The sequence below is a fragment of the Syngnathoides biaculeatus genome, chromosome 13, assembly GCF_019802595.1.
Source record: "Syngnathoides biaculeatus isolate LvHL_M chromosome 13, ASM1980259v1, whole genome shotgun sequence".
Lineage (NCBI taxonomy): Eukaryota > Metazoa > Chordata > Actinopteri > Syngnathiformes > Syngnathidae > Syngnathoides > Syngnathoides biaculeatus.
In genome coordinates this window covers 23,435,261-23,459,431 of record NC_084652.1, presented here as the reverse complement: position 1 = coordinate 23,459,431, position 24,171 = coordinate 23,435,261, and the positions used below count along the sequence as shown (strand labels likewise).

At 41.9% G+C, this 24,171-nt stretch overlaps 1 protein-coding gene across 1 annotated transcript in view; it reads right to left on the bottom strand.

The window, feature by feature from the left end:
- Nucleotides 1–24,171, bottom strand: part of LOC133510384 (astrotactin-1-like) — a 442,032-nt gene that overhangs the window by 356,260 nt on the left and 61,601 nt on the right. The window contains exons 7-9 of the mRNA XM_061838217.1: nucleotides 23,170–23,337; nucleotides 6,635–6,719; nucleotides 6,190–6,264 (exon numbers count right to left, since the gene is read on the bottom strand). Of these exons, the coding sequence (XP_061694201.1) occupies nucleotides 6,190–6,264; nucleotides 6,635–6,719; nucleotides 23,170–23,337 (328 nt within the window). The remainder of the gene's footprint in view (nucleotides 1–6,189; nucleotides 6,265–6,634; nucleotides 6,720–23,169; nucleotides 23,338–24,171) is intronic.

Here is a 24,171-nt window from a genome sequence, read left to right as displayed (position 1 = left end):
TTCAGTTGCCTATACTGTAGGATGAAAAGGATTTGCAAAACAATATATGCTGTGTTAATTTACGTACGCTTTGAACAATGTCACATTCTTCATTGGAATTGGGGTTTGGACACTACTGTAGAGAAGTGTTGATCCCTTACTCAATTTAAGTATTTTGCATAGTTTCCCTAATTTAATATTTAATATCAGCAAACAAATGTAAACATAAAAATATATAACCCAAGTCGTGTTTTTTTTAAATGGTGATTGAGTGTAAATATAATGGCCCTTAAACCTCATGACATTTAGGTACATTCTCAGCAACAACTGAAATCAAGCCTTTTCAATAACTTCCAATGAATCTTTCACATCCCTATGGAGATATTTTGGCCCACCCTTCCTTGCACAATTGTTGGAAACCAGCAAAGATGGAGGGTTTTCGAGCATGAACTTTTTAAGGTCATACCATTTCATTTAAATCAGATTAAAGCCTGGACTTGGACTAGATAATTCCAAAACCTTCATTTTGTTTTCATAAACCATTCAGAAATTGACTTAGTGGTGTGTTTTGGCTTGTTATCCTGCTGGAGAACCCAAGTGCGATTCAGTTTGAGCTCACAAATTGATCATTGAACAATGCCATTCAGGATTTTTTGTTAAGCCCGCATGGTGGCTGACTTGCTAGCAGATCTTCCTCAGAGTTCTGAGGACCGTCTGGAGTTTGCATGTTCTTCCTGTGCATGTGTGGGATTACTCCGGGCGCTTTGATTTCTTTCCAAATCTCCAAAACATGCAGGATAGGTTAATCGAAGGTTCTAAATTACTCGTTGGTGTGAATGGTTATCTTTTTCTATGTTTCCTGCAACTGGCTGGCGATCAGTTCAAGGTGCACTCTGCCTCTCGCCTGAAGATAGCTGGGATAGGCTCCAGCATCCCTGCGACCCTAGTTAGGAGAAGTGGAATGGAAGATGAATGACTCAATGAACGAGTTTCTGCCAAAGAGCAGAATTTCTGGTTCTACCAATCACAGCAAGTTGTCCAGGTCCTGAAAGAGGAAAAATAGCCACAGACATCACACGATCACCACTACATTTAACTGTTGGTACGATGTTCTTTTTCTGAAATGCCATGCTCCATTTGCATCAGCTGTAACAAGACAAACAAACTTTCATCTTGTCAGTGCATATAATATTCTCCCAAAAGTCTTGGGAATCATTCATCCATCCATCTATTTTCTTTGCCGCTTATCTTCACGAGGGTCGTGGGGTGTGCTGGAACCTATCCCAGCTGTCAAGAGGCAGGAGGCGGGCTACACCCTGAACTGGTTACCAGCCAATCGCAGGGCACATGGAGAGAAAGAGCCGCACTCACAATCACACCTAGTGGCAATTTAGAGTGTCCAATTAATGTTACATGTTTTTGAGATGTGGGAGGAAACTGGAGTGCCCGGAGGAAACCCACACAGGCACGGGGAGAACATGCAAACTCCACATTGGACCTTGCTTTTACAAAGCATTGGTTTATATACCCATATGCATGGAAGTTCGGGAAACGCTCGAATGACGCTCAATGGACACCAAACGACGTTCGTTTCACTTTGGTTACACGCTGTGTGCGCTAGGGGATTGTTCAGTGGGCGTTGACAGATTGCCAGTGAGTCGTTCACTGCAAAGCTAACGATTGAGTAACAACCAAGTAAAGCTAGATTATGACTGACTAACGATAGGCAAACGCGTGCAACGCTCGGCGAACCTTAGTAAAACATTCCACGGATGTTCTTGAACGTTCTGGAGCATTTAAAATTAAACGTTGATGAATGCTGGTCTCGGTGAGAACTTTTGTGCATGTTCAAAACTTTTTTTCCAGACCGGCGTTCTCCGCCGATTCCCAGCGATCATTGACGTTCACTGGCGTGGAAACAACGCTACTCTGAGGCTATCCCGGCGACCATGGGCGACTACCAATGTTTCCTCAAACGCTATAGGAAGCTGGCCAGAACGTCATGGTGTGACAGGGCCATTACCAGCTGAGCACCGTGCCGTCAGGCATTAATCAATGTTTTTTGTTTGTTTGTCTTCTGCAAAATACAGCAAGCCTTTATGTACATGGTCAGCAGTGTGTTTTGCTTCGGAATTCTGCCATGAATGCCATTTTTACTTGGTTCCTCTCTTATTGTTGTGTCATGAACACTGGCTGTAACTTGGGCAAGGGAGGCCTCCAGTTCCTCAAAAGTTGTCCTGAGTTCCTTTTTGGCCTCCTGGATGAGTCATTGCTGTTCTCTTGAGGTAATCTTTGCCAGCCAGCCACTCTTCGGAAGGTTCACCACTGTTCCATAATTTCTCCATTTGAAGTTATTGGCTCTTCCTAAGGTTCTCTGAAATCCTAAAGGTTTAGAAATGGCTTTGTAACCCTTGCCAGACTGCCAGATGTCAATTACTTTATTTCTTGAATTTGTTCCTGAGCTTGTTTGGATTGTGTCATTTTGTTGCAGCTCCTTTTTTTTTTTTTGATCTTTTGTACAGTGAAATGCGGGGGGAGATAGAGCAGCAGAGCGCCGAATTGGCGGCTCTCACGTCCCAGGTCCGGCATGGATTGGCGAACCGGCCGAGCTATGCTGATGTCGCAACGGCGACGGACTCGCTGCTGACGGAGGTTCACGTGGCAGTTGGAACTGACCCGCTCCCGAGACACGCCCACGTGTCAGTTTCGACTGACTCTCTGCCTACTCTCGTTCACGTTGCGGTGGAAACAGACCCGCCCCCTCGCCAAGCGCACGCCCCAGTGGGTACGGACTCGCCACCTCGCCAAGTGCACGTCGCAGTGGGAATGGACTCGCCACCTCGTCAGGTGCACGTCGCAGTGGGTACGGACTCGCCACCTCGCCAAGCGCACGTAGCTGTGGGAACTGACCCGCCTCCTCGCCATTCCCACGTCGAGTTTTGGCTGTTCCGAGCAGAGTTAACGCGGCAGTCGGAACTGACCCGCTCCCGAGACACGCCCACGTGTCAGTTTCGATTGACTCTCTACCGACTCTCGTTCACGTATCCCTGAAAACGGATTCGCCACTGCGCCACGCCCACGTTGCTGTTTCAACGGATCCACTGCAAGCTCACGTGGCAGTGGGGACCGACTCGGTGCCGCCTCACGTTGCTGTCCAGGAGGTGGCGACGTCTCCACAGCCGCTTCTCGTCCGTGCTCTGGAGTACCAGTGGCGACCGGCCCGCGGTCGCTCCCCGTTCCTGCTCTGTCGGCGACGGGCACGCCCATATGTTCCCGTCCAGGAGGTGGCGACGGTGACACTGAGGCTGCCTTCTCACGTTCCTGTCCAGGAGGCGGCGACGGTTCCCCAGCCGCCTCACGTTCCCGCCCAGGAGGAGGTGGAGTTGGTGATGCTGCCTCCATCTTCTCACATTGCTGTTCAGGAGGTGGCGACAGTTCCCCAGCCGCCTCACGCTCTCGTCCAGGAGGAGGTGGAGTTGGTGATGCTGCCTCCGCCTTCTCACGTTCCTGTCCAGGAGGAGGTGGTACTGGCGCCGCCTTCTCACGTTGCTGTCCAGGAGGTGGCGATGGTGTCGCTGCCGTCTCACGTCGCTGTCCAGGAGGTGGCGATGGTGTTGCCGCCTTCTCACGTTGCTGTCCAGGAGGAGGCGATGGTGTTGCCGCCTTCTCACGTTGCTTTCTAGGAGGAGGCGATGGTGTTGCCGCCGTCTCATGTTGCTGTCCAGGAGGTGGCGATGGTGTCGCCGCCGTCTCACGTTGCTGTCCAGGAGGAGGCGATGGTGTTGCCGCCTTCTCACGTTGCTGTCCAGGAGGAGGCTATGGTGTTGCCGCCGTCTCATGTTGCTGTCCAGGAGGTGGCGATGGTGTCGCCGCCGTCTCACGTTGCTGTCCAGGAGGAGGCGATGGTGTTGCCGCCTTCTCACGTTGCTGTCCAGGAGGAGGCGAAGGTGTCGCCGCCTTCTCACGTTGAGGTCCAGGAGGAGCTGGGGAGTTCTGTGGAGCCACCCTGGAGCTGGAGAGACTTCGGAAAGGCGCTCATGGCGCTGGTCCTTCTCTCCATCATCCTTTTCGCTCCAGATGGCTCCCAGCCGCTTCATGACCTGGCCTCATTGGTGACCAATCCACGGCTGCCTACTGACCAAGCCTCGGTGGCGACCAATCCCTGGTCGTCTTGCAATCACGGCATTGGAGGTTCTAGTCCTGAGCTGTGGCCTGCCTCGTTCTGGTTCCTGCTTCGCCGTTTGGTTCCTCACAGAGGTCGTCCGCCTGAATCGCCCCTTGGGGACCCTGTTGCTTGCCGTCCGGGTCGTCCTCCTGACATGTCCACCTGGACGCCTTGTGTTTGGTGGCCTGGATAGCCACCAGACTGAGGTTCGGGGGGGGGGGGGTGCCCTCCTCCGGACACCCCTGCCTGTGTTAATTATTGTGTGTTTTTTCGTGTAGGCACGTCTGGGAGCCGTGCCTTTGAGGGGGGGGGGTACTGTCATGATCCTGCCGCTCCAGCACGAGCTGTGCGGGTGTCCACGCAAGTGCGCTGATTGGAAGGTGCACACCTGCGCCTCATGCAGCCTGATTATGCTGTGGATTTATATGACCCCGATGACAACTGGCCGGCGCCAGTTCGTTGAGCTTCATGTCCCGTTCGAGTGCTCCGGTATTCCTGATCGTCAACCTGTGTGTACCGACCTTCGCCTGTTCTCCGACCAACCTTGTAAGCCTGACTCCTTCGTTACTTCTGCCTGCTTTGGTTGTTCTCCTGTGTCCCGACTCCTGTCTGCCTGCTCACGTGCTCTCTTCGCCCGACGTCCCAACTACCGCTGCTGCACCGGACTGCCTGCTCGATCCCCTACCTCTGCATTTAATAAACGTGTCTCCTTGAACTACCTTGCATCTTCCGAGTCCTGCATTTGGGCCCTACTCTCGTTCCGATGGGACGTGACAAGTCTAATCTGACTAACCAGATTGTTTCAGTATATTTTTTTATTGCTACATGTCAAACAAGTTAACATGCTAGTAAGTTAGCATGCTATGTAACCAGTGTAGGTGGTTATTCTTAGTTGAAGTAATCACACAAGACTTCGGACCTCAGCGCATACATAAGGTGTGCTGTATTATAAGGTGCTTTGTCCATTTTGGAGAAAAATTAAGACTTTTAACTACGCCTTATGGTTGCGAAAATACGGTATGCAACAATGTATGAATTTGAGTTAGACCACCGGTACTTTTTGACAGTGGTATATGTTTGGAACAATGGTCAGAGAGAGAGATTTGCATTGATTTTGCTTCAGTAGTAATGGAATTCAAATCGGACATAATTTCTTGATTAAAAGAAAAAAGGGGAATTCCTGGATGTGAAACATGTTTTCAATCTTCTCCCCACAGTTTCAGCAGAACACAATGACAGCTTATCATGATAGTGGTATGTTATTTACTCCTAAGTGGGAGTGCACACCTACCCATTGATGTGATGACAAATGAAATTGATGTGCCTGCCCTTTTGCAAACAGTTCTCTTTTCCAGGTGCATTTTTTAAACAAACACTTTTCAGAAAATGATATTCTGACATTTTGATAGTTGGCCATCAAGCTTTTATTTTCACCTTTTCTCAAATGTTTTAAAACTGCTGAGTCAAGCATGTAAAATAGAACTAAACAAACCCTCTGAATAGACAATTAGGGAATAGAATGATGTTTTAATGACCAGTTTATCATACCCTAGGGAAAAATAGAATCAGACAGTGAAATGCCACTGAGTAAGATCAATCAATTGCGCAATAAATAAATGAAAACTGTCTCCCATCGCCTTACATTGATATCCTACACATGGTATATGTCCTATTCTTTCAAGGTGCAGGAAATTATAAATAATTTTAAATACCATTGTTTGCGCAAAACCTTCAGGTTTCTTTTAGAAACCCAAAAATAAAATGTTAGAAGAAACCTAATACAACAACTGAACTTTATTTGGGATTAGTCAGAGGCACTTCAAATGGTAGCAGGTGTGTGCTGAGTCCCATTTAGCATGAGTTAGAATTTTATTGGTTAATTGTGAACACAGCCATATTCCGGTTGTAAGAAGGTGTATTCAGTTGCGCAAATATGTGATGTCAGTTTTTTACTTCCTCTCAAAAAGATTTACAAAAAAAGTCCATCAAGGAACATGGAACTCGAAAATATACAGTAGTTCCAAGTTTTTCGTGGTTCACCTTACCTGAAAATGCGATCAGAGGGTTGTTCTCCCATCACAAGATCAAAACCGCGCTGGAAGATGGTGTAAGGCCAAGGCCTATGAAGATTTAAAAAAATCTACTCCCAGTCAAAGGTATATAACACATTAACAGAATGTGTGATATCCGTATCTACAACATGCAGACTAATGGCTCTATGTTGTGTTCATCTATTTCATCAACAAATGAGAAAAACCCTCAGTGAACCTAAAAAAGTAGTTAATTTCTGTGTAAAACAATAAATATATAAATATGTAAAACATCATATAAATCAAATGATTACATATTTCAAAAGTACAAGTATTAAATTTAAAGCTGAAATAAAAATCAATCAAATGTGGAGTAAAATAAATGTGTGACAAGGTATTATTCTTTCATTTTGACAGATAATCAAGCAGTGACCCAAATTAGGTGAGAATGATTACTTACCCCTGATTGGGCCCCCACTCACTACGGATGCAGAGATGCTTATGGACTGGGTCCTTCATGTAGCCATTAAGACAAATGCAGTCACCTGTCAAAAGAAATGCATCAATTCAATCCTGTTACATAACTGCCTTTATGCAGGGTCAACACAAGCCAATTTTAAACATATTCACCAGTTAATTTGTGAGAAAACTTCCACATGTTCACATGCAATACTCTTGTCTGACAACAATAAGTGGCATTGATTCTTTCATCATCAGTGTGTGTATTCTTATTGCTTGCATCGTGTGTTGGGTACTCAAGATAACCAACACAACACGCTGCATGCTTAACTAAGGGTCCTTCCAAATCATACCAAGACTAACCTGAGTGTGGCAGCATGGTGCAAGAGGGCTGCTTTTAGTCCGTCACAACCCAATAGTTTTACTGCAGCTGAACATTTGTTTTTTTAGATAGAGGAACCATTGGAAAGTTTTTCCCTGGTTCATGCAAGAGCACTCTAGAAGATTGTGTTCAAGTTAAAGCCAATAACTGCCTCTTAAGAACCATCCAAAACGTTTTACATTGTTCTGTTCAAGTGGGTGTCTTTCCATGACCTTTTGAGATTCCCGTTGTCATACCCTTCTGTAGAAAAGAAATTAAGTAGGTAATAATAAGATTTCGAGGACCTGCATTTCCTCACCGTGTGTTTCAAATTCAGTTTTATATATATATATATATATATATATATATATATATATATATATATATTATATATATATATATATATATATATATATATATATATGTAATTTTTTTTGTTAATTAATAAAACACTGGTGGCACGGTGACACAGCTGTAGCCCGTTGGCCTCACAGTTGTGTGGGCCAGGGTTCAATCCTGGCCATCCTTGTGTGGTGTTTGCATGTTCTCCCCGTGCCTGTGTGGTTAGTTATATTATTATTATATTATTATTATAGTGTAAAATCATAAATTATTATATTATTATTAGATATAATATTAATTCAACGCTCTAAATTGCCCCTAGGTATGATTGTGATTCCGACTGTTGTCTGTCTCCATGTGCCCTGCGATTTGCTGCCAACCTGTTCAGGGGGTACCCCACCTCCTGTCCGATGACAGCTGGATTGGCTCCAGTACTCCCACAACCCTTGTGAGGATAAGTGGCTAAAAAAATTAATGGATGGATGGATGGATTGATTGATAAAGTGGAGAAGTGCTGAGAAAAAATGTTGTTGCATGTGATTTGTAATGATGCTGAATGTTTCCTTTCTAAATTTTGCCAGTCTCATGTATTATGTAAGCACAATGGCTAATGAAGTGTGAGTACTGTTTACTGTTAGACATGATGTATTTAAAAAGATTATAAACACTGACATATTCAGTATATTGCCATCAGATTGTTGAATTAAAGAGATGTGAACTCCCCCTTGCTGGAATTTAATGAGCCCTGCCCTTGATAAAAGTACATAGCGGGGCTGACTTGTAAAAATGAATTATTCTGTGGAGGGGTTTTTTTTCAGTGCCATTCAAAAAATATGATAAATTGAGCCTTTGATATTCATTATAAAATATTTATGTGGAAAGACAAAGATGAGTCGTGGCACAATGAATATGTTTTATTTTCACACAAGACAAAATGTACTTGCCCTAACTTCTGTGTACGGTTTGGGAATATAGGAAATGCATGTTAAATTTCTTGGTTAGTTATTGTTTCAACGGATTAATGACCTTGCAAGTGTGCAGAAACATATCAATTAAGCAGACTTGTTTGTGCTCTAACAACAAACAAACACACACCAGTAAGTAAGTATGTTTCTTTCGGCTTGTCCCTTTCAGGGTCGCCACAGCGTGTCATCTCAGATGAATGCACATATATGTTTGGCACAATTTTTACGCCGGATGCCCTTCTCAGGGAGTGCACCAAACTGTAGAAAAGAAAAAGATAGTGATGTCAAATAGTATTGGTACCCACGATAACCTGGTTTCAAGTTCTGTAGAAAAGGAGGCCCTATGTATTAAAGCATCCACCTTCTCCTTTAATGTCATGCAGAAGCAGCACCGATGTTGCCACACCACATCTCAGCTCTCATCAGTATCTTTTCTAGCAGAAAAGAGGATTGGACTTAAGCTATCTACAGCAACTCAGCAATCTCCCTGCAGTGCTTGCACACATGTACACAAAATCCAGGCAAGCAGGCATATGTACACAGTGGTTTTATCACGTATACATTTTGAGGGAAAGTGCTGAATATGAAAATAGAATACACATTCCTAGCTCAAAAACAGTGAAGTGAAATAGTGTTGGTTTGGGTAACAGTAAAATATTCCTCCATTAAAATCAAGGTTGAGGCACACTGATCTTGTTTCTGAGTTACAGAGAGGTCTCAGAAATGACTGATGCCCATGGGAGGAAAATTATTGGAGAAGTAATAGCAAAATAAGACATACTTTTGCCACTTTCAAAATGAGTGGACTCCTTGTATTCATGAATGTGAAAATTACCGCGATACCAGGTAGAACTCAAAGCGTTGATATTATCCACCCTGCTGTTCCAGCACAATGAGTCCTGTGTGTGTGTGTGTGAGTGAGAGAGAGAGAGAGAGAGAGAGAGAGAGAGAGAGAGAGAGAGAGAGAGAGAGAGAGAGTGTCGTGAGTGCTTTGCAGGGGTTGATGTATTGGAGTCTTGCAGCTCAACCTGTCATCCTGATTACATCAGACTGATCTTAAGACGTTGTAGGACTCTGACTCATTGCCACACTATCAATGCACCATGTCAAGTTTGTAGCCTAGCCACCCTGTCTATGTTTGGTTCTTGAAATCTACACCTCATTTTTGTTCTTTATCTGCCGTCTGCCACCTGCTCTACATCCTTCCAACCCCTAGCTCTCCTCCTGTGGCCCACCGACAACCTGACCTCCCATTCTGCCAACCTGGTCCGCATTGGAATTCTGCAAATCCCAAATCTGGTTCTCTGAGTTCCTTGGTTCACTTCTGTTTCAATAAATATTCATTCACAACCTCACCTACCTGCCCTTTCTGCATCTGGTTTCCTCCTTGCACCAACAGCATAGTCTGGCCTGTTCATTGAACCACTGGAGATGAATCCCCTCTGCCAAACAGTTACTGAGAGAGCATACTTTTGCAACAACATGACGAAGCCCTCACCCTGATGATTCAAAAGGTACACAACTTATCACAAGCTCTCACATCCCTCCAAGATCAAGTTACCTGAGTCCAATCTTGCGCACAGCCATCTTCTGCAGGCATCCACCGCTGCTATTGCCCCCTTTACCAGCGCAACACCTGAAACTTACATCCCTGCACCAGCCCCTTACGATCATAATCTTGGGTCTTCTCAAGCTTTTTTGTTCCAATGCTTACTTGTGTTTGAACAGCAACCGTAGTCGTACTCCAAAGAGAACGTTAACATTGCTTATCTCATCAGCTGTCATCGATATACCGTGCTTTTATGTGCCAGGGCAAAATGGAAGAAATGGTCAGATGTCTGTGCATCATACTAGTCTTTTACCACAGAGATCAAGGAGAGTTTTAATCACCCAGAAGGGAAGCCGCTAAATGGGTGATGTCTCTCCGAAAAGGCTCTTGCAGTGTCACTGTATTTGCGATCGCTTTTCAGACTCATTAAGAAGAGCAACTTTAATGATGACTTGCTACAGGAAGTGTTCAGGGGCTTTAAATGAATTACTTAAGGACAAATTGGCATCCAGGGGTGGCAAAGCTCCATAAATCAGTTGATTGAGCTTTCTATGAGACAGGGTTGTTGTTTCAGTGAGCGGAGGACTGAGCGTAACTCCAGGGCACAAACTCTTACTTCGTTCCTCACAGCGTTCCTCTCCCAAACCTCCTTTGAGCCATGGACTTTGTCACCAGCCCCGCTTTTCTAGGTCAGTGAACCCACGCAACTTTACCAATCCATACTCTTAGAATAGAAAAAAAGGGGCAGGAGAAATCTAACCTGTCCTTGTGCTGTGGATACTAGATAGCCATCAAACGAGCAGAGTCGCCAATGAAGGAGAAGCTTGTGATTCAAAATGCAGGTTCCTCTTCTCCTGTCTGTTTTTAGTTCTCTCTTTACCCGTTTAAGTCCTAGTAGACTCCGGAACTGACAAGAATTTTATTGACCACCGCATAGTTAAAATGATGGTGATTCAACTACAGCCTTTGATCAAACTCAAAAATGCCACTGCCCTTGATGGGCATCTGTTCACTCGCATCCAGCAAGAGACTACCCCCGTTTCCCTGAAGCTATCGATTAATCATCTTAAGACCTTAAATTTGGATATTTTAATTGTGTGTTAATTCCTCTTGTGCTTGGCTTGCTGTGGTTGAGGGTCCATTACCCCAGTATTAACTGGACCATCCCCAAGATAACCTCTTGCAGCAATTACTGTCATAAGAAGTGCTTGTGTTCTGCTGCAGTGCCCCAAGTGGCCAACATCTGAGTGAATCCCCTGACCTATCCAGTCTACCTTTCATTTGCCCTGACCTAGCTTTAGTATTCACCAAACAGCAAGCAACCTCTCTACTCCCACACAGACCTTATGGTTGTGCTATTGACCTACAGCCTGGTGCATCGTTACCTAGAGGCCAGGCACTTGTCAACGATGTCCTGCGCAACATGTTTGGGAAATATATTTTTATGTATCTGAATGACATCCTGATTTCCCCCCCTTTCTGACGCAGATCATGTATGATATGGAACAAGTACTGCAGAGACTCTTTGAAAACAAGTTATTTGTTAAAGATGATAATTCAAGTTCTATGTCTCCAGACCATATTTTGGGGGTACATTATTGCTGAAGGGCAGTGGCAAATGGATCCAATCAACGTGGCTGCAGTCACCGAGTGGCGTACGCCAGGCACAGTAAACATCTGCAGTGCTAATGTCTACCAGCAGTCCATACAGAACTACAATTGGGTGGTAGCACCCCTCACTGCACTCACCTCAACCCGTACACACTTCCAATGGTCTGAGAAGACCAACATGGTATTCTGTGAGCTTGAGAAACTATTTTTAAAGTTCCACCTCAGAGGATCTCGCCGGATCCAAGTACCTCCTGCTGGAGAGATTGTGGGGAGAATAAGGTGAAAAATTTTCGTGTGTTCTGGTACTGTCCAATCATTTTAAAATACTGTAGACAGAAGACATGAAACAAAATATGGAGATAATTATGGAAGTCAGGATTCCTTTAAAATTTGAAACCTTATGCTTGGGATTAATACCGGACACTGTCAAGGGTCCAGAAAATTAATATATATACAGGATTTTGTCACTAGCAAGCAAAAAAGCTATTACAAGGAAATGGTTGATAAAGAATACTCCCACAGTTGATGATTGGATTAAAGTGAAAATGAAGAGTTTGTTTTCAAAACGAGACATAGGCATTTTTTTCAGATTTACGAAACTCGCGCCAAAATTATCCATTCGGAGCTGGATAATTTTGGCGCGAGTTTCGTAAATCTGAAAAAAATGCCTGTGTCTCGTTTTGAAAACAAACTCTTCAAGTATATCTTTAAAATGGAGAAGTTAACTTTCATGCTGAGGCAAGAACAAAACAAGTTTGAGGGACATTCAGAAAACTGGACAAAATATGCCATAACATCGAAAGATGTTACTACATAATGTGAAATCAAGTTTATCTTAATTTTGTTCATTGGTTCCCACCACTTACTCATTTTGCTGTTGTCATTATTATTGTTATTATCTTCTTTTTTTAGTGTGTTGTGCAGTGTATTTTTATTGATTTATTTTTTTGATTTTTTTTTTTAACCCTAAGTATTGCATCTTGTCTTGTTGTCAGAACAGGTACCACGCAAGGGTTCCGATACAAAGAAAATTTGAAACGTGAAATGTTTTTTTTTTTTTACTTGAAATGTATATGTAAATCATTGTACATTGTTTTTGGAATATTTGTTGTAAGGTGCTTGGAGGTGGTATCATTTTACTTCTTTTTTTGACTCCTATGATTATTGTTATTGTTTTCCCATTAAGGATATATTTTTTTTTTTGCTCACTTACCAGTATGAACATGGTTGAAGAAGATCTAATAGAGCAGATAATTGGTGATGAGAGAAACCATCCTATTCTGTCATTTATAATTTATTTGTATTTATTTTATTTTATTTTTTTCATGCAAATTGTCCTAGGCGGAGTGAAATTATGGGATTGAAGACCGAGAGCACTTGGCAGTGTAGATGGCATTGGAGGAATCATGGCATTACCTGGAGGGTGCCGAATACCCATTCATTGTGTGAACTGACCATAAGAACCTGGAAAACATTTGTTCTGCCAAAAGACTCAGCTCCTGTCAAGCCGTATGGCTATTTTTCTTTGATCGGCCGACTTTGACTTTCAAAGTGTCATACCGCCCAGGGGCCCAAGACAGATGCTCTGTCCCGCCAGTTCACCTCAGAGAATGCCCAGAAAGATCCAAATCCCATTTAGTCCCACTGTAGCTTTCTGGGCTCCATCACAGTAGAAAACTTTGGTAAAGGAGGCCCAGGAAGAACAAGCTGACACTAGTGAGACTCACTATCTTCGCCCAGAAAATGGGAACAAAGTCATTCTCAGGGGGTAGACAGGGTTTCCAAAGCTGCACACTTCTTGTCACTTTCAAAGCTCCATAGTCTCCAAGGAGACTGATGACCTGTTGGTCCAGCAGGTTTTCCACCTGAATAGGATCCCATCTGATATAATCTCTGACAGGGCCCCCCAGGTTTAGAAAGCATTTTGATCTGTCTTCTATCTATCATCCAAAGACTAATGGGCAATGAGAGCGCACCAACAGCTGGAGATGGCGCTTCATTGCCAGTTTCCAGTCTCATTCCACCCTGTGGAGTACCCACCTGGCCTGTGTTGAGTATGCCCATAATACTCTTAATACAACCTGCCCAAACAACGTAGAAGAGGAAGTGATATGTTGTCTACCTCTAGAGTTGGCACAGAGGATGAAGATTTCATTGGATTTATTGATTCGGTGTGACTGATGGTTTTTTCATCGTTTTAGAATTATTCTTAATGCTGTAGTTATCTGAAAAACTGGTAATGATACGTTAACATACCAGGAAGGTTCTCAGTTCTTTGTTTATGTGTCATGTAAGGTGAGCCAAACGTGTTACTTTAACATAGCATACACCTATCCAGCGTTGTTGTACGCTATTCTATTTTGATTTTAAATTGCATTTCAAGATGAAATATCTGTTCTTGGTGTTGAATTTTACCAAATAAATTTCACCACCAAATGTGACACATTTTTTTTCGCCTTCATTTTGCATTTTTTGGATGGAACGACTTATACTCCAGAGGGATTTATACCCCAGAAAATATATCTATATATATGCAGTGAAGAAAATAAGTATTTAAACACCCTGCTACTTTGCAATTTCTCCCACTTAGAAAGCATGGAGGGGTTTGAAATTTTCATTGTTTGTCCACTGTGAGAGAAACAATCTAAAATGAAAAATTCAAAAATCACAATATATGATTTTTTTTAACAATTTATTTGTGTGATAGCGCTGCAAATAAGTATTTGAACGCCTGAGAAAACCAATGTTAATATTTGGTACAGTAGCCTTTGTTTGCTGTTACAAAGGTCAAAAATTTCCTGTAGTTGTTCACCAGGTTTGCACACACTGCAAGAGGGATTTTGGCCCACTCTTCCACACAGATCTTCTCTAGATCAGACAGGTTTCTGGGCTGCCGCAGAGAAACACGGAGTTTCAGCTCCCTCCAAAGATTTTCTATTGGGTTTAGGTCTGGAGACTGGCTAGGCCACGGCAGAACCTTGATATGCTACTTATGGAGCCACTCCTTGGTTTTCCTGGCAGTGTGCCTCGGGTCATTGCCATGTTGAAAGACCCACCCACGACCCATCTTCAATGCTCTGACTGAGGGAAAGAGGTTGTTCCCCAAAATCTCACAATACATGTCCTCTCCTTAATATAGTTTAGTCGTTCTGTCCCATGTACAGAAAAGCACCCCCGAAACATGATGGTACTACCCCCATGCTTCAAAGTAGGAATGGTGTTCTTGGGATGGAACTCATCATTCATCTTCCTCCAAACACGGTTCGTGGAATTATGACCCAAAAGTTCCATTTTGGTCTCATCTGACCACAAAACTTTCTCCCATGACTCCTCTGTATCATCCAAATTGTCATTGACAAACTTAAGACGGGCCTTGACATGTGCTGGTTTAAACAGGGGAACCTTCCGTGCCATGCATGATTTCAAACCATTACGTCTTAGTGGATTACCAACATCACCTTGGAAACGGTGGTCCCAGCTCTTTTCAGGTCATTGACCAAGTCCTGTCATGTAGTATTGGGCTGATTCCTCACCTTTCGAAGGATCACTGAGACCCCACGGGGTGATATCTTGCATGGGGCTCTACTCTGATTGCTTCTTCCATTTTCTAATGATTGCTCCAACAGTGGACTTTTTTTTCACCAAGCTGCTTGGCAATTTCTCTGTAGCCCTTTCGAGCCATGTGGAGTTGTACAATTTTGTCTCTGGTGTCTTTGGACAGTTCTTTGATCTTGGCCATGTTACAAGTTGTTGTTACAAGTCTTACTGATTGTATGGGGTGTAATGGTGTCTTTACACAGCTAACAACCTCACACAGGTGCATCTGATTCAGGATAATAGATGGCACGGAGTGGAGGTGGACCTTCGAAGGCGGACTAACAGGTCTTTGAGGGTCAGAATTCTAGCTGATAGGCAGGTGTTCAAATACTTATTTGAAGCTGTGTCAAATAAATAAATCATTAAAAAAAATCATACATTGTGACTTTTGATTTTTCTTTTTAGATTATCTCTCTCACAGTGGACATGCACCTATGATGAAAATGTCAGACCCCTCCTTGATATATATATATATATATATATATATATATATATATATATATATATATATATATATATAGTATCATTTCAGGGAGAATCATTGATTTGGCGAAAGTAAAGACTAAAATATAATTGCTGGTGTGATTGAGTGATGGCAAGCTCATTAAACAACACCATCTTATAGAATTCTGTTTCATGATTTTATCAGCACACTGTCATTATTTTGATGTTTAATGTGGTTGCTGGCTTGAATAAAACATCATGTTCAGCAACTTTAGATGACTATAACATTTGATGTGAGGTATAATGGCATGTTGGTTAAGTGTCATGAATATACCATGTAAAGAGTAACAAGCAAATTCAAATGGAGTTGAAATATTTTGAAGAGATGGAAGTTTACAAAAAATACAAAAAAACAAATAATCATTTGCTCATCCATCCACATTGACAACTCTGGCAATGTAGACAGTAAAAAAAACCTTATATGAACCGAGAACTCGGTGCTGTGATACACTGTATTTGTAACTATCCATCCATTTTCTGAGCCGCTTATCCTCACGAGAGTCGCGGGAGTGCTGGAGCCTATTCCAGCTGTCAACAGGCAGGAGGCAGGGTACACCCTGGACTGGTTGCCAGCCAATCTCAGGGCACACAGAGACAGAAAAGAGATGCACCCGCAATAACACCTAGAGTCATTTGAGAGTCTCCACTTAATGCATGATTTTGAGATGGCATATTCAACCTAAAGGAACACTTCTTGAAGCTGCATGGAGATGGGGAATACATGAACACAACACTTGTTTGAATTCAACCTGAAGAGAGCCAGATTCATTGAAAAGGCTTCACTGCCTGCTCTTGGATTTGTACTCATTAACAATCCGATCCCCACAGCATTGTACAAAGTTGCTTACTTGATCGCAAAGCAGGGCAAGCCACATAAAATTGTTGAAACACTCATAAAACCAACTGCGCTAAAGAAGGTGAATCTGTCTTGCTGAAATAAGTAGGAGCGGCCTTGAAAAGGACATTGCTTGGATGGCAGCATATTTCTCCAAAACCTGTATGTACTTTTCAGCAAGAATAGTGTCTTCACAGATGTATAAAGTTACCCATGCCAATGGCACTAACACAGCCCCATCCCATCACAGATGCTGGCTTTTGAACTTCACATCTATAATAGCACAACATCCACAATTTCCATAAACAATTGGAAATGCGGATTTGTCAAAACCACAGAATACATTTCCACTTTTCCATTAGCATATTTTGGATGAGCTCTGGCCCAGAGAAGGTGGTGGTGTTTTTGTGTGCTGTTGATAAATGGCTTTTGCTTTGCACAGTAGAGTTTTAATTTACACTTATGGATGAATCGCCCAACTTTATTTACTGACATTGGTTTTCTGAAGTGTTCCTGTGTCCGTGTGGTGACATCCTTTATACACTGACATCAGTTTTTGATGCAGTACCGCCTGAGGGATTGAAAGTGACTGGCATTCAAAGTTGGTTTTTGGCGATGTCACTTATATGCGGTAATTTCTCAAGATTCTCTGAACCTTTTGATGATATTGTGCACTGGAGATAATGAAATCCCTACATTACTTGCATTGTCCTTACACAGTTGGACAATTTTCTCATACCCTTGTTTAAAAAGATTTGACCCTCTCCCCATCTTTGCTTGTGAATGATGAAGCAATTTAGAAAAGCTCCTTTTCTATCCAATCATAGCACCCATGTGGTAACAATTAGCCGGGTCATTTGTGGGATATTCCAAAAAAGTGTTTTATGACCTTTCTTTGTCTTTTTTTTTTACAACTGTCCCATCTTTTTTAGGATGTGTTGCAGCCATAAAATTCCAAGTTGATTACTTGCTAAAATCAATTATCAGTTTGAACATTATGTACCTTGTCTTTGCAGTGTATTCATTTAAGTATTGGTCCACCGTGATTTGCAAATCATTGTATTTTGTTTTCATTTTTTTTAACACAAAGTCCCAACTTCACTGGAATTGCGGTTGTATAACACAGTGTGGTGTATATTTAAAAATAATAATATTCAGAGAGCAGATGATTATTTGGTTTATGTATTGTTGATAAACTTCCATCTCTTCAAAATATTCAGTCTTCCAGCATAAAAGAGATGCAGATTCTCCATTCTGCTTGATCTAACAGCGGAACATAATTAAAAAAAAAAAAAAAAAAAAAACAACAACAAAAAAAAGCGACACAAAGTTTTACATTGTTAGTCAAACAATTTTTCTCACATTATTGTCTACTATAGTCTTTAGCTGCCCAATTAGTATTAATACAGTATATGAGGGCGAATCACAGAACAGTCTGCCATCTTCAAAAAAAAAAAAAGCAAAACAGAGCAATTACACCTGTTAAAAGATAACAGGATACATGTGTACCTTGTAGCACAGCAGTAATAAATCATGCAGGTTGCAATTTAGCACAGGCTTGCAAATATATTGATACAGTCCTGTCAAAAGAGTTTAATTTGCTCCATGTCTGTTACTCAACTAACTCATATCTCAACCAAACTTCGCCCACCAACTTCCCTCCAACATTCCCGGTGTGTCCCCGGAAACACCCACATAATTGGTAGGTTAGGGCAGGGTAAGATCATCATGCAAGTTTTGGACAAGATGTTCTCAAAGAGAATAGTTGATCAGAGGCAAAAGCAGAGCAGTAAGTTTCTGAAGGAGGAAGGTGGAGCACAAAATCTTAATCGCCAAGAGGATAAGAAGGTCATCAAGTTTTAAAAACCTGAATTGAGGAGGGTAAATTATGACTTTGAGATGCCATGTTCCTCTGCTTCAAACAACAAGAAAAGTTGAGTGCATCTTGAGTTTTAAACAGGTGAACAGAACAAGCATCTGAATCCCCTCAAAGCTCTAAACCAGGGGTGCTCAATGCGTCGATTGACCAGTCGATCGCGAAGCAGTCCTGGTCGAATGTGGGACGGCGTGACCATCCAAAAAAAAAAAAAAAAGACGTCAGCCAATGTTGCCTCTAAACTGCATGTGTGTTCCTACTTTACCTGCCCCATCCCCTTCAAGACGTACACTCATAATTAGAAATGTTACAGTATCGACGCAGCCCATCAATGTGTTTTATAATGATAACGTCATCAGTCTGGGCAACGTAGAGCAAAGACGAGCTAGACATGCTGCTTATGTTTACTTTCGATATTAATGGAGAAACTTAAAAAGGAAATGCTGTTGTTTTAAGATGTAATGATGAGATTTTCTCTTTTCCGAGTGGGAAAGGTCTGGTCTGAAGCCAAAGTGGAAAGTGCAGGATGAGATGGTGTCTAATTTTAAAATCCCACCTTGGCACAGCCTGATCCAGGATGAAAGCACAAACAATATAGTGCACAAAAAGCTAATTCTGTATTTTCTCTTTTCCGAGTGGGAAAGGTCTGGTCTGAAGCCAAAGTGGAAAGTGCAGGATGAGATAGTGTCTAATTTTAAAATGCCACCTTGGCACAGCCTGATCCAGGATGAAAGCACAAACAATATAGTGCACAAAAAGCTAATTCTGTATTTTAAATATAGGAGACAACATAACATTAACCTTAAAACGGTTTGGGAGCATCATCATCAACCCCCCCCGGCCCCTGTCGTAGGTAGCTCGTGAGAGGCTGGCTGCTTGAAAAGTAGATCTTGGGGTAAAAAAGTCTGGGAACCCCTGCTCTATACAATATTTTCAAAGAGGGTACTGTGATCAATTTTTTTAAGCAAACAAGTCTAAAGGCATCAGTGAGTTCATGCACGCTGAGATACACAACAATAAAACTTTAGGCATCAGAAAATCAAGGTTGACAACATTCATAAGGGACAGAATTGAAAAAGGACCTGTCTGATGTTATCCCAAGGGCTGAATGTTTCACATTCACCAACAACCCAACTACTGTTCTGAAGAAGGGACCTGACAACTTGGGTGTACTAAGAGGAATACAGCTCTTGGAGTCAATCAGTTTATGTCCCTACAAGCATGTTCTCATGCACACAGAAGAATTTGTCAAGCATGAGAATCAACGTCAACCTCCATCTTTATCACATCTAGGCAAGCTGTGCTTAGGAAACTAGTTGTATATTCTTGGCTGTCTACCAGGTGTGCCTGGTCGTGGGCATTCTCTATCAACCAAAAATGCTTCTGCGACTGTTCTTGATATTCTGGCAGTCATACACATCTGCATATTCCAGCATACCTGTGTTTGGGGTGGACACACAGATGCAATTGCTGCCATACTTGCAAAGCTAGGTGACGGATAGCATGATGTGATGGGACATAGTCTAGGATATGTATATGTATGTAGCTCTACAAGCTAGGCCCATCAGACAGCAGCCAGGTATGCATTCTGCTCAAACGTGTGGCTATGAGCCCCTTTAAGGGCACCAAAAGTGCTGTCCTGTCAGACTCCGCTGCAGCCTATTAGGGCTATCATAATAAGAGTGACTTACACATGGAGTAGAGGCAAAAAAAAATAACCTTTATTTTTTTGTTTTGTATTTATGAACATTTAACTCACTTAATGAAAATAGTCTTAGACCCTGAATATGACATTGAAAAAACAAATTCCAAAAGGAAAGAACAGAACAGAATTCCTCACACCCAAAACCATAAAGATGTTGCTTTTATATGTGGATCTAGTGCTAACAGGAGCTGTGTTTTGAGATTTTAGTTGTCCTATAGTAGCCATATTTGATGTTATGCACATCAAACAGGAGGTGACTGCCGCAACTTGTTTCTTTTCCCTTTAAACCTTGTTTCCATACTGATCACCATGAGAACTTTCAAAAACTTCAGGATAACAATTGCATACATTTCATCATTTTATGTGAGTTTATAACTACTTCAGAATCAATGTTAGTTTTGTTTAGTTTATCATTATTAACTAATTGAAAGTGATGTGATATATTCACTTTTTAAATGCATGTATACAAGTAGACAAGTATTGTGAGCAGGTTGGATCGGATCAGAAATGAGCTCATTCGAGGGACAGCCAAAGTTAGGTGTTTGTAGGCAAAGTTTGAGTAAGCAGACTTGATGGTTTGGACATGTCCAGAGACGAGAGAGTGAGTATATCGTAGAAGGGTGCTGGGGATGGAGTTACCAGGAAAGAGAGCCAGAGGAAAACCGAAGACAAGGTTGATGGATGTTGTGAAGCAGGACATGAGGACAGTGGGTGTTAGAGAGGAAGATGCAGGAGGTAGGCTTACAGGGAAAAAGATGACACACTTTGGCGACACCTAACAAGACAAGCCGAAAGGAAATAAGGTCTCACATTTACCCAAAAACATCTTGATGATTAACAAGACTTTGGGAGATACATTCCGCAGACTGACGAGTTCAAAATCAAACTTTTTTTTAAAAAACAAAAGCTTTTTTTTTTCTTCTTTGAGCCATGCAGAGGCAGACTTCCTGGTGTGTTTTGGATCGTTGTCCTGCTGCATGATCCAAGAGCTTTTGAGTTTTAGGGCATGAACTGATGGTCGGGCATTCCCCTTCAGTATTGTCTACTGCACAGCTGAATTAATTGTTCCATCAATCACAGGAAATTGCCCTGGTCCTGCGGCAGAAAAGCAGCCCCAGACCATCAGACTACCACCATCGTGCTTAACTGTTGACATAATGTTCTTTTTATCAAATGCTGTGCCATATTTTTATGCCAGATATAACGGGTTGCATGCCTTGCAAAAAGTTAAATTTTTGACTCATCACTCCATAGAGTATTTTTCCAAAAGTCTGGAGTAATTGATTTCCTAATTCAACAGATATGGGTGTGGCTTGTGAAATTGAACTCACCCTTCCCAAATGTTTGGTTTGTCACAGTGACTGATTGGACAAGATGGAGCAATTACAATTGACAAAGGGTCAGAATTGTATTTGTGTCTTAATAAATTGAATTGTTACTTGAGAGCTGCATTTTGTATTTCCTTGTCTCTGATTGATATTTAAATTTTTTTGATGATTTGAAACCTTTGTGTGATTCATATGTAAAAAAAAAAGAAATCAGGGTGAACTGGATATATAACATATAATCATAATAATAATGATGAAAGACAGACAGACAGACAGACAGACAGACAGATAGATAGATAGATATAGATAGATAGATAGATAGATAGATAGATAGATAGATAGATAGATAGATAGATAGATGATAGATAGATAGATAGATAGATAGATAGATAGATAGATAGATAGATAGATAGATAGATAGATGATAGATAGATAGATAGATAGATAGATAGATAGATAGATAGATAGATAGATGCTTCCTTCACGTTATGCTTACATCGACTGGACAAGAGTAGGTTCAGCTGTTATTTTATTTATAAAAGAATGACTAGCTGCAGGGGCAGCACGGTGACCCAACTGGAAAGCGTTGCCCTCACAGTTCTGGGGTCCCGGGTCTGCCTGTGTGGAGTTTTCATGTTCTCCCCATGCCTGCGTAGGTTTTCCCCAGGCACTCCGGTTTCCTCCCACATCCCCAAAACATGCAACATTAATTGGACACACTAAATTGCCCCCAGGTGTGATTGTGAGTGTGGGTGTTTGTCTCGATGTGTCCTGCGATTGGATGGCAACCAGCTCAGAATGTACCCTGCGTCCTGCCCCTTGACACCCTGGATAGGCCCCAGCACATCCGCAACCTTTGTGAGGATAAGCGTCAAAGAAAATGGATGGATGTATAAAATGGTGCCAGCTCTCCAGCATCCGTACTAAGTGCCTAGCAGCTACCTGTTCACTGGTCAGCTTTGCACACCTGGTCTGCCGGATGGCTTGTGAGGCCGCTTGGCTGTCGAGCGACCAGTTGGCTCCATTTTAAAACTCCAGTATAAGCAGTTTAATAGGTAAAATTGAATCTGGACACTTTGATGCCAATAGCTTGACATAGTTTCATAATGAATGGATGGATGGATGGATGGATGGATGGAGCTGTAGTGACCGCTCACGGGACAAGCCGAAATGAAAAGAAAATTAACGGCATTCACATTATTCAGACACATGGGTGTTGTTTTTTATGCAGCCCCAGACATTACATCACAAATTACTATTTTGTGTACAATAGTTATTTTATAAGTACAAAGTTGTTGTCTGTGCTCATGAAATGGTTATTGGGTATTCACAAAGTAGCAGCAGCTCCATTCTGGACAGAAGGTTAAGCATATCGAGAGCATATTCTTTCTGAAAATGAAGGTCGGGGGGAGGCTGAAGATGGTAAGCTACACAATGGACAGGGATATTGATGTGAATATTATATTACATTTTTTCACATCATGTCTGGGGCTGTATAGTTTTTACTAGATTATGTAAGAAAAATCCTCTAAGATGTCTTTTTTTTGTTTAAATAACGACCATTTAAATTTCAGAATGATAGATGATCAAGGCTTGCAGAAAGTTGGTTGCACGCTCCTGGAGGTCCACCTCGATGGTCTGGTTGAGACATTCTCAAAGTTATCTTATGGAAGTGATGCAATTCTTTGGTAAATATCTTTAATTTGAGGATATGCAGCTCAGAAAATGGATGTTTGGATATTTTGAGTTGTCGTCATGCAGGAGCTGAAATTATTCTTCATCTTTAGCTACAGTTCCAGTTGAAGAAAAACAGTCACAAAGTACAAAATATGGTACCATCCTGTTGACTGTTTTATGGCTCACCTGTTTCTTGATCACACTGGTGCTCACAAGGGTCCAGCAGGCGTCGTCCACACAGCTCATTCACCCATGGCCCACTGGCATTCTGCTGGTAGTACAGCAAGATCTGTGCGGGGTTCAGCCAGTCAGAGGCCTCCAACTGACTTCCCTGCAGCAAAATAAACCTTGACCCTAAGGACGAGGGAGGAAAATAAGTATACACTAATGAAATAGATGATGATCGAGTGGACAAGCAAAATCATTTACTCATTAATAATGGGCAACTGCAGAGTTCAGATATTAGGGCACTGAAACTTTTGTTTATACTGTACTGCACGTACGTTTCAGTAAAAAAAAAATATAGTTTTCATTGGGCAGCCTTCAACAGTATATCCTCATAGGACTTGGACTACACAAAACAAAACAAAAACAAACAAAAAATCTATTGCCTTAATCAACAATGGGAAGCTATACCATGGATATAAAATACATAAATTGGGTGTGGAGAAGAGGAGGAAGAAACAGATGATAAAACCATGTCAATAGGGGAGGTATGCTTGAAGAAACGGATGGGTTAGAACTACATTTAAAACTGAATACATTGATTGAAATGAATTGACTGAATGGTCAATATCAGGACAAGAACTGTGGGAAATAAAAAACACCCAGCTGATATACTCATTCTGTTAGCACTAAACACATTCAGAGCAGGAGAGACATTATTACTGAGTGTGTTTGTGTGTGTGTTTCAACCACACAGACGCATATATTAAATATAGTGGCAGGTGGCAACGCATGCCAGGATTTACTTGACGGCATGTAATTTAATGTTCTGGCTCAGTTTTTTATAGATACATTCTACAAATGTAATGATCAAACTATTATCAATTCTAACTATACCAATTGTTTTATTTTTGTTTGTTTTAAAAGGGACAGATACAAATATTCTTTTTTTTTCCTTCCTTCGGACTTGACAAACATTTGCTCTTATGTTGGATACAGATGATACAAATATTCGTTTGGGAA